A 12,438-nucleotide genomic window follows, 5' to 3' on the forward strand; every position below is an offset into this window, starting at 1 on the left:
TGAAAAGGACAGTTGTCATCTGTTGGAGATCTCCAGTTAAACGAGAAAATTAATTTCATATGTAAGTGTTATTTATTAGAAATGCTCGGTGTATTGAAAAGAATAAAACAAATAGTCCAACATAAAGTCAATCAAAATCAAAAAATAATTTTTATAACTTAACTTGAGTAACAATTAATTAATTATGTTCTTATATATAATTAACATTGTTGATTTTTTCTTGTTTTTGTTTGGAAGGAATTGTTAAGCTAAAATATAAAATATTTTTCACACAAGTAAAATATTTTAACAAAATCAGTCGTTTATTATTCTTAAAATTAATAATTAATAATTTAATAATTTTTTTATAACCTTAGCTTTCTTTTTGTTATAAAAAGGAACTAAAACTATTACTCACACAATATATGTAATATCTCCAACAACAAACGATACATCTTTCAAGTTCAGCCACCAGATAATAACATTGAAAACTAATTACGTACTTAATGAGTGAAACGAATCATATATATTAAATAAATTATATTAAATACACTTATTTACTTATATTACAAAACTTTACAAGTTTAATTTATTGAAACGAAAACAATTTTTGGCGAACTTTTTGCTACTAACGTTCGTAGTCGCAATTATGCAAAAGTTATTTTATAACCTCGCACAGTCAACAATAAAATTAAGGTTTTTTTATAAAAATTTTCAGTGTTTTTGTTTTTTAATTATAAATTTATAAATTTCCTTCTAGACATCTCTATAAACTAAATAATTCTATATACTAGTTTTAGTTAGTAGGGTTAGCTAAGTATAGTTTAATGATAGGATAGCACAATTTATGTTTAAAGTTAGTAATAGTACGCATTGTATAAATGTATTACAAGGATAATATATAGAGTTTAGTGGTAAATGTATTAGAGTTAAAAAGCCTAAAAAATAATTGCCACAGAAATGAAAACCGAATATCGAAACCCAAACACGCTTCACAGTTCTAGTTTAGCTTTACAGTGGCCTACATTTACACAGACTCAAGACAAGGTGAGCCAAAAACAAAAATCCACACGCATGCCAGAGTGTTATCCTAGTTTGCATGGGTGAGGCAGAGCCAAATACCGGAAAATGTATTTCTTCGGGTTCACTCAGTTCCTCTTCTTCGTCATCCACAGAGTTCGACATTGTTCGATAGCGCATTGTGAAGTTAACCTTAAATATAGCTTCTGCAGCGCCAGCTGGAGAGGAGACAATGAAGTAAAATATGCGTGGAACACGTTCATGCATGCTGACATATGTAAGACGAGCTTCCTTGCAATATGGAGTAGGGAGATCCTGTTGAAGAGAAAATAGTACAAAACTTATGAAACATTTTTCAAGAGTAGATACTTAATAAAGGTATGATAGTCAGATGTGAGAACAATAATAGTTAAATGAGAGATCATCTCTAAAATTATGAAACCAGAGAGGAGTAATGATTTATGAATCTATGAATTGCTAAAAGGTATGACTTCTTTCATAAACATGTGATCAAAATTTATTTATATATCAAATGTTTGGTATATTATTTTATTATATATAATATTATGTTATATATAATATATTAAAAATGTTAACATAAATAAATTCATAAATACTCTTCTCAAAAATAGCCTTGTTCTTATCTCAAGAAAAAATTAATCATTTTTTTCCGGAGATACGGGTCTACTTATTTTATTAGAGAAGCTGATAAATAACATTTCAGCCAAATTGAAAGAGTTACAATCCGTTTCATTTGTTAAAAAGACAAATAATGTTTTAAGTTAAAATCATGCTTTTTACAATTAAGTTCTATCTGATTTATCATCATAGGGCCAGATCCTATATTCATAAAATACAGTAATACCTTATAATATATTTACTTACCGTTACACCGTAAGCCAAAATGGTGCTGCCATATTGATTTCCAGGTGTGTAGACACGTTCGCCATGTAGCCAGCGTGCAGCATGAGCTGGTGGATTAGCACAAAACTCCACTGATAGATGTAGTGGGGAGCCGGGATACGCAACTGGTGTAGCATTACGTGCTACTACAGTGGGTGCACCTAAAAAGAAATAAGGTTGTAATAATATAAAACAAATATCAAAAAAGTATTTAATTATATAAATCTGGATTATAGGCACTAAAGAGAAATTGACTTTAGTTTGAAAGTTGAAAGTCGTTCTACCAGAGTTAAATGAGTAATATAACATAAATTTCGATTTTGTATAATTGAAATTGGCTTTAGTCTTTAATATTTTATAGCTCTTAAGAGAAAACTTTTCAATAAAGATTTTACAAAAATCTATTACATGAGAGATAAAGCTCTTTAAAAATAACTAACAAATTTTATGCTCTCTTTAGACATCAATAACAACGGTTTGTGTAGAAGTGGTTGATTTAAAGCTACTTCCATTAGATATGTATTTATAGACTCAATCATCCCTGGTTTGAGAATAGTTGCCAAATCTACAAAATGGTGTGGGTGACAGTAATAGAATTGCAGTTTCTTTTCTTCTTTTTTCAATGAAGTAAGTGTGAAGTAAGAGTATAGTTGTGGTTTGGAATGGGTTGTTGAAGGATCTCTTGTGAATCTGATGTAAGTTTAGATTTTGTGTATGGTAGTACACTTATATTGTTAATATTTTTCGTTTTAAGGTTTATTTCAATTCTGAAACTGATGGTATCTGGAAGTAACATGGAATAAAATTAGTATTCATATTGATATATTCTGAATGACTGTACTCATTGAGTTCCTTTTAATCAAAGTAGAATGCATAGTCCTTATTAAAAGATTTCAGAATGTTCCCTAATACATCTATGCAATATTTATTTCCATTACCGAACTTTAAAAATAATTGGAAATAAGAAATTTTTTTAATTAATTTTAAATTTTATAAAATCATTAAAAATCGTATTTCACCCTTGTAAGCAAACTACTTTGAGTATCCAAAATTTTACGCCCATTGGTATTTCCAAAGCGGTATTTGCTTAATTTTTCGACAGAATATCTGTTCTGTCTATCCTTTTACTCTAATCCAATTAACAGTACCCACCAATGGACAACACTGGCCTGCGGGCAACAGCGACAACAACAACAACAATAACAGCAATAATGGCAGTCGCTCAATTTCTACGCCTCGAAATGCTGCCACATGCTTGACTAAATACGTTTAACATTTTTTAACCAGTACTTAGAGAGGGGCGAAGAAATAAATTAAATTCAAGCCCAGAAACAGCTGCTGCGGCATAGACTTTATACTAAATAAAATACAACAACAATTTAAGTACTTAATGCATAATTTATTTACATGGCAACACTTGTCATGTGAGTGCCATCGTCATCGCCGTCGTTACCGCCATCGCTTCTACGTAATTTCAGTCTGGCAAATTCTAAACACCTTTTGCAGCCATTAAACAAGGATACGATGACGAGGGTACCAACGAACCCAACGAGGGTAGTATGCGTTGTTAATTGATTTTACTTACAACAACACAAAATGGCTGTGTTTATACAAACTCATTTGCACAAAACAAAAAACGCAAAACCAACAAAAAATGAAAAACGAAAAACAAAAACAAAAACAAAAATAAAAGTAAATATTAAAAATAAAATAAATTGCAATAAAAACAAAATAATAAAAAAACAACAACAAAATTAAAATTAAATTTGCAATCATTTTTGCCACTTGAGTTGTTGTTGTTATTGTTGTTGTTACTGTTGTAGTTGTTTTTGTGTTTCATTCATGCATGTGCATGTGTTCACGTTCTTTTGTATTTGCAGGGGACACAGTGCGATGTCCGTCTGTCTGATGTGTTCTGTTAGGTTATTGCTGTGCTGCTGCACTCATTTGCACTTAACACTTAAGCCATTTTGTTCATTATAGTTGTTGTTGTTGTTGTTGGTATTTGTTGCAAATAAACTTCTCAAGTTTATTTGAATCCTCAAGTGGAATCAATGATGAGGAAAATTGCAAATTTTGGCTACTGTTGGGGTTTTCCAATAAGAATTGCAAAAAGGGCTGCCAAGCCCTGTTGTTTGGCTCGTGCAATCAGAAATTTCTACCATTCAACTGGATGTGTTTATTAGGTTTTTATTATTATTATGTTGTTGTTGTTGTTGTTATTGTAATTGTTAGTATAGTGATGTGCATATTGCAATAACCGAGACAAGCGAGTAATTAGATTTTGTGGGCAATTGTTGGCAGTTTGGGAATTTATCAGTAGTTAGCAAATGAAATTTGATTTGATTTTCTAATTTTATTTTTCTTATTTAATTTAAACAAAATTTTAATTGAAAATATTTAAAACCATAAAGGTTTACAGTATTAAGTTCTGTGCCACAAGTGTCAGATCTAAGAAAACATTTCTCAGTTTTACCTTGAATTGATTATCAAATGTGAGAATTGTGGTTTCCTAAGATTTGCTCAGATTTCGTATATTTCATGATTACACATTTGCGGTAGAGAAGACTTTAAAATACTTTATGTCTTATTTGATATTTTTTTAATCTGTTTTTGTTCATTGAAATTTTTAATTTGATAGGAGTATTATCATTGCCATTAAATTAATGAATTTTTATATATAACTTAATATATAAAGATTAATATATGAAGCTTTAAAAAACTCTTATTTGCCATAGGTAAGAGTATCAATGTCAATTATAACATTGCTTATGTCAAAATCTACAGAGCCTTTTTAAAAGTTTGACACAAGTACAAACCTTTAGTACTGAGTTATTCATTTTATACTTCCAAAAGTATACGTGAAAAAAAAAAATATTTACTAATTGAAATTCTGATCAATTTTTATTTCAGTATATAATTTAGATTTTGCCATTTGGTATGAAACACGATATTTTTATATTGATAATACTCTGCCCATTTCTTGACAGATTTCGTTTTAAAAACATCGAGAGTTTAAGATGGTTACAAATTCTGTGATTTTGGAGCCAATTCACATAGTCAAAAAATAAAATTACATGTTAGGGAAATTTCTCGGGCAGTAAAAACAAAAGCGGATATATTGTGGTTTTATTGAAATCAGATACTATTTCACGTCGAAAAAAACTGATAAACAAGCGGTAAGTTATAGTAATTGACGAGTAAAATACTTTTATATCACTTTTAACAAATTAGTTTCATAAAACTAATAAAAGTGTGTGTACGAAAGAAAATCGTTTCGTACCTCGAATTCATACCTATCATTGACAAAGTGATAAGAAATATCATAAATATATAAATATTTGCTTTATCTAATACAGAATACTGCAAGCAGTGTATTTGTACCACACCTGTCTCTTTAAAGGTCTTGAATAAAACGGAGGGCGTCAAGTTTTTCTGGCAAAGGTGATATGAGGAACTTCTCGTATCAACATTTTTCTGTCACAAAGAAAGGCTAACACATACAAGTAATATTTTTTATTCTCTTATCTCTCTACAGGCATGGCTATATCTTCTTACTTCCCTTAAATTCATTTTATTCAGCCGGTATCATGTCAAGAAAGTTATCAGCAACGTTGTTTCTATTCTATTGAGTACTTCAACTCCCTGTTTTGCTGCATCTTCTCATATTAAACAATGCATTCTTAGAAATATTTTCAATATATAAATATCTTTTGCGTGCAATAATGTTGTGATTATCGGAGATTCTTCGAAAATCTTCTCAAAGCATTAGTATCCATAAGATGTATTAATTCTTTGGATGTGTGTATGTACTCAATAAAAAGTACAATATACAATATATCTGCCAGCAACATTTTATTCAATTATTTGAATTTGCATTCTTTTCCATGTGCACAATATTGCAAGAGAGCGTACGAACGTACGTTTAAATGCAAAACTGCATTGTATTTTTATTGAAATTGTTAAGCTGTATGAAAAAATTCAATTATTTTTCTGGTTATAAATATTTTCTTTTATTATTATGACTACCACTGAACCACTGTACCACTGTAGTCAGTTGCAGTTGCCATAGCAGTGCAGCACTAGTACACTACGCATGAAAATTCTTTTATGCTGAAAGTATGCAATGGAAATTGCTGTGGCGGGATGAAGTGCATAAGGAAATTTCATTAACTCAGTTTTTGTGTAGCGAAAATTGAATAATTTTCATTCAGAAAAAAAAGCTTTTCTCAAAGAAAATTAAATCAAAATAATAAATAAAACCATAACAAAATAATAATAACAATTAAACAATTGTGGTTGACATTTGTTATTGTGATTTTAAATGAAAAAGAAATTATTTATTTATTGCATTTATTGAATTGACAAACTGCAATTTGCTGAGTTGCAAATACTTAGCAAAGTATTTTTAACTATCTACTTGGTATTCAAAAAGATACTTTGACAAAAAATGTTTTGCAATATACAAATATTTATTATATTTTAATATTTATTATTTCTATTTTAATTAAGTGCAAGTGTTTAAGTGTACTGAAGCACACTGCATATGGATTAAAAGAAGAAATGTTGCTTATTGTTCAGATTGCCAGCAAAGTTTTTTCGTACTCGTAATATTCTTGCACCTTTGCACCTATTTTTCTTTTAACTTTTCGTTTCCGTCACTTCATTAAGCTGCTGGCATTTGTAAATTTTTGTTACTTGTACTTGACCCGATTTCGAAAGTATTTTTTGCAACTTCCACAAAAAATCCTTTTTATTACGAAAATGTTTTACAAAATTGCATTTGTAAGTAAAATCAGAGTCGAAGGTGTGGCGAACTTGTACTCTTGTCACTCCGTTTGCTACACAATTGACACAAATTCAATTCATTAAGATTGCGACTACAAAACGAACCTGACAGAAGTGTGTAGCATTGCCAAAAAGAAAAAGAAAATTATGTCCAAAACTGCAACAAACTCAGTTGTTTCAGAAGAAAACTTGCTGTGGCTGGCTTAAGTTTTGGCAAGTGGTAGGTCATGTCTTCCACTTGTAAAGAAATTCGGTGATAATGGCGAGCAATTGGAAATTCTGTCATTGATTTGCGGCTCCAGCAGTAATTGGACACATGTGTGCCAGCCAAAGTGAAAGTGTCATAAATTATTTAAACGTGTATGAAAATCAAACAAATCGAAACTACGAAAAAGTAATAAAATGTGAGTTGAAATTTTATTTCCTTTAATGACCTTTAAGATTTGGTATCAGTTGGTCTATTGCTTCGATGAAAGAGGTCATTAAGCTAAGTTTTGCTACCAACAACTTCAGATCAAAGTTATTGCTACTGGAGGGTGAAGAAAAAGTTCATGGGCACTTATGATGTAATGTACATGCGAATGACAGAGAGATGAGAAGAATATTCGATTTGGTCTTTGGTAACAATTTTAAATATTAATATGTTTGTACCGTTTTTCATTGCAACGACATCTCCATTGTATAAAAATGTATGTTATATGTATTCTAGGAGTCTCGTAATCTGTTATAAAATCGAAATGAACTGAATGAAGAAGACTTAATTGGGAAAAAAGTTCTCTAAAACAGTGTGTCAGCTATATGAGTGACTATGCAAAGACTTAATACATTAAACCTGGACATTAGGAGCCTCGACATGCTGACCAAGTGTTGCGTATTTCTTGTTAAGCATTGAATAGTCATTAAGAATGTGAAAATGTGAGCAACGGTGTACACCGGGTGCACAACTGAGCACTTTGAATCACTTTTTGGATCCGATTTTTTCATTGTTCCTTGATTGTTGCTCTCAGTGTACGTAATGAATGGTCAAACAGTAACAAACTTCTTTTGACAAGGTTCAATAATAATAAAAAACGAATATAAAAGCTCTTATCGCTATACAGACTATGGATTGACGGGTATCTAATGAGAAAAGTGGAAAGCGGCTGCAAAGTTTTCACAATTTACCATTGTGATGTAATATTAAAAATCGCATTATTATTCATATCTTTATTAAATAACCCATTTAATAACATTTACATTGTTATACAAATAAATTTCACAATAAATTTAAAATAAACTTTAATATAAATTCTTGCATCGGCAAGGGTTCAAGAAATGCTTGATGAAATGTGAGTAACATCGTCCCATCTCGTCCTAGAAAACATGTAAAGTTGCAAAATGATCCTTTTGTGAAGTTTTTCTTTTCTCTTAGGCTCATTGGTAAAAATGATTGCAAATTATCAAACCGATTGCCACAATTGTGTTGCCAACAAGTTTATAAATAATGCACGTGGGCACATTTACCACAAAACATGTCCGTAGGGTGCACTACCGGCCATTGCCGATAATACATGCAAACTAAGCACAACCAGAAGGAACATGGACTGGCATGTGTAGGAGCGAACATTAGCCAAAATGGAAGACGAACTGTCCGAAAGCATTGAAGACAAAGGAAAAAAAATAAATATACCAACAAAAACTTTTGCAAATATAGAAAATAAACAAAATTGAGTTACGAATGAATGGATGGACATCCGAAGAGAGGCAAGTGCAAGTAAAATAAACAGTTTATGTGAGCAGAAAATCATAGTGAAACCTTTTTATGAAATGAAATCTATAAAATAATAGAAATAATAATAAAAATAAATACAACAAAAAAAACTTAGCCCAAGGGATTGCACAAAAAATATGAGAAAAGCAAAAAAAAAAAATGAAAATTTATTTTCTATGCAAAATGGCAAAAATAATAATAGAATTTATGTTTAAAATGGGATGACGTAGTAAAACAAAAACATTTACAACAAATTCAACTACTGTGGAACCTTTATACCACGACAACAACAACAGCAACAACAAACCTAACAACTTGCACACAAAATAATAATATTCAATTATGCTTCCTTATGGACGCTTTTAAGTGTGGCTTCTGAAATAAAACATTTACGTTAACTTGTGTTAGAGTTGCTTTTCCCTAAAATGTAGTTGGAATTTGTTCAAACTGTGCAACGACAACTCCGGCAGTCGTGGAACAACACCTACAAACGGCAGGATCGCTCCGAGCTACAGTAAAGCATTGTGCAAATAGCCTAACAGCCATTTTCGTGGGCATAACAAATTTTTCAGTGCACAAGCAGCGCAGCGGCTAAAGTCTACATAAGCTCACTGCCAGGTGAACTACACTAACAAGCGAAGCAATTACATATGAAGCTCGCGTACATATGTACCAGGAGGGCAACTCCTGTACTAATAGACAGGAGTTGCTGGCTGGCATTTACAAAAACGAACGGAGCAATGGTTAGAGGATGGTTAGTTAAATGCGCTTATGACACATACAAAACAACAATCACCAACAACAGAGGCAGCAACAAATCGTTGTATACTTTTAGGCAGCCAGCTAACACTGTGCTCGCAAGGAACACGATTACCTTTTCGCAGACATGACAAAAGAAGTAAGAACACAGTAACAACAAATAAATGTTAAACAATGTAAAATTGTTTGCATTTTGTTAATAATTAATAACTTTCTCATGTTTTATTTTGTTTGTAGTGGTAGTAGTTGTTGTTGTTGCTATTGTTGTTGTTGTGTAGCTGCCATTGCTTAGCGTTCAATGAAAAAATTTACATTTAAGTTTCATTTCTGGTTTTCGTTTGCTTTCGTGATTTCTTTTGCGGTCTCCTCAACACAAACGTGTTAATAAATAAATAATCAAAAACGTAGAATAAGAAAAAGCATTGTTTACTTTTAGGCGGTGTAGCGATTTTAACACAACGTCGTAAACTACAGAGATTCGGATTTGTTGCTGGCACTGCTGGGTTAGTGGACAAAAATTGACAAATAGAAATTACGTGATTTGCTTGACAATAAAAAGGATTAAGTAACTTTGCAAGTAAATAACTTGCCTGTTATTTAATTTCAAGAAAGATAACACCGAAAGTATTTGTGTAGTGTTTTAATAATTTATTATTGCATAGCTTTAGGCGTGTTAAAATTGAAAAACTTTGATTATGTGGTTTTGATACTAAAGTTAATTAAATTTCATAAACAACTTTCGCTATGCATTTCAAAATTGTCGAGAATTTTCGAATTAAATATGATTTATTTATAATTATCAGGAGTTTCAGATATTTTGAGAAGATTAAAATTAAAAGATTTTTGTGTGAAATATTGAGAGTGGCTTTTTAGGCTTTGTAAAAACTTTTAGAAATATTTAATTTTAATTTTATAAACGAGCAACTATTAAATATATTAAATGCTTATAAATTTAATTGCATTGCCATGAGATTAAAGAAAGGATGTAAAGTTATTAACATTGAAATTAAATTAACATTAATTAATTAATTAACATTAACATTTCTGCACAATATGTTTTTAATTGTAATTTTGAATTTTACTATTTATTTACTGGTTTTGGTTACTAATATTTTGATTCATATTTATTTTACTGTACATATTTAAGCTTAGTTGAGCATTAGTTGAATGCTTGAGTGATGTGAAGGCATTCATCTTATATTTGTTAAGAATTCAACACAGTATTGTAATACTTACACAGATTAGCATTTTTATAGAATAGGATTAATTTTAAAAATATATTTTATTAGTAGGTCTTAGGTTTTAAAAATAATTTGAAAAGTCTTTTCTTTGACATTGCCTAGTTAGTCCGTTTTAAATTACATAGAATTTTATAATTAAGACAATAAATTATAAAAAAATATTTATAATTTTGTTTTTTAATTTGTGTATTATAATTATTAATATTTAACGAGATGTTGTATTTCAAATGTAAAGTATCTTATATGACACCACATGCTTTAGTGAGGTACGGCTCTCAGTAGTGCGATTCATAACTAAGACGATTTATGATCATTTTAAGGGAAAATTCTGCCAATTCAGTACATCAACGAAAAAACGATATAGAAACTGATGATAAAATGTAGTGAAGATGAATTGATGAACATCCTTTCAAGAATAGTTTTGTTTGCTTAGAAGGTATCGAAAGCTATTCCCATATGACAAATATTTTCTGTTATTAAGTCAATCTATAATCTTTTGATATATTTCTTAAAAAAAACTTTATCTTTAAGCTTTTGCTAAGTTTTCCGAACAAACATTCATGAGTGAATTGCAAAGAAGGAACCATTAATCGCTAGTCATTTAGTTAATATGCAAATCCTTCAATAATAAATATTTTCAATAAGTGCGCTTAAAGTTTTATTAAACAAGTTTCCATTTGCATGAAATTAAATAAGTTTTCTCACAAACTTCATATATTCACTTTTAATGGAATTTTTCGCGATTTTAATAGAAAAATTGCAGGTGTAGAAACTTAACTGCGATGCAATAATAAGCGCGAGTATATCACTTAGCCGCCTTCCGAAAAAAATTGAAGAATGGAACCTTCTTAAAGTTTTTATTTTCCTTTAAGGACCAAAAAAAAAATGGAAAAAATATTATTGTTTATAAGCAGTTCCGACAAAAGTCAGCAAGTAAAAAAGTGATGAAGAATTATGATGCTCCACCTAAAGAGTGCAGTACTAGGTACTTGGAATTGTAGGTTCGAGTCAAGTGTGCTAGGGTAACGCATAACCAAAACAACAACAAAAACAAAAACAATCAAAGGATCTGAGACCGTAGTTCTGCAAAAACTGAAACTGGGTTAATGCTTGTTTATTGCTGATGCTTCAACACCAACTTAAGTAGTTGCAATGTCATCATCCTCGCAGGACTTTTTTCACATTGCAACTTTACTTTAAGTTTCTTCACTTTTTTTATCAAATTCTTTTTTTTTGTTTGGATTTTTTTTCATTTTGCCTATTTAATTGCAGAAAGAAGAGCTTGTGCTTAATGCGCTAACTTGGCTTACTTAGGTTTTACACGTTTTTTTGTTGTTGTCATTGTTGCTGTGATAGTCACTGTTACCGTTGGCAATTCCCCCAGCCCATTTTCATTACTTTTGGTATAAAGCCTTTAATTGGATTGCAGCAACTTGTTGTTGTATCGCCAGCAGGTTGGTTTGGGTATTATTTTCTTGGTGTCCTTTGAGGTGAGTGCGTTTCGAACAAAGTTGCAGAAAAGTTGACCTGCAACAATTTCTGTAGTCGCGTATTCTTAAAGTTTGTCGTCGTCGTTGTCGTCGTCATCATCTTCCTCATCGTCAACTGCAGCCAACAACATCCAAGAATTGCAACTTGCAATTCAGCAAATGCTGTTAAGTTTAGCGCGAAAGTTATCCGGCGCAGTAAATTAATTATGAATTAAAAACTGCATATTTACTGCTTAAACAACTTCAACTCAAATTGTTGCAGAATTTTTGAAAATTTGTGAAATTCAACTCACAATTGCCAACTTTAATGTCGTCATTTAGTTTAAGTGCGTGGCAACAAAAATAAATATTTTTTTAAGTTTTACTAAAGTTTTCACAAGGATATAAGATTCATGCGACGTTGAGGTTTATTTTCTCCTCGCTTATATTTCAGAACTGCAATAAATTCCACATGTTACACATTGAAACAATGAAATACGATTTTATGAAAAAAAAAAACAAAAAAAAA

The 12,438-nt window shown here is 30.6% G+C and overlaps 1 protein-coding gene across 1 annotated transcript in view; it reads right to left on the minus strand.

The window, feature by feature from the left end:
* Nucleotides 1–797: 797 nt before the first annotated feature.
* LOC119678275 overlaps nt 798–12,438 on the minus strand; it is a gene marked incomplete in the record, with an annotated part of 82,917 nt that continues 71,276 nt past the window's right edge. Inside the window, 2 exon segments of the mRNA XM_038090025.1 lie at nt 798–1,314; nt 1,885–2,063. Coding sequence (XP_037945953.1) covers nt 991–1,314; nt 1,885–2,063 — 503 coding nt within the window.

The sequence above is a fragment of the Teleopsis dalmanni genome, chromosome 2 (genome assembly GCF_002237135.1).
Source record: "Teleopsis dalmanni isolate 2A chromosome 2, ASM223713v2, whole genome shotgun sequence".
Lineage (NCBI taxonomy): Eukaryota > Metazoa > Arthropoda > Insecta > Diptera > Diopsidae > Teleopsis > Teleopsis dalmanni.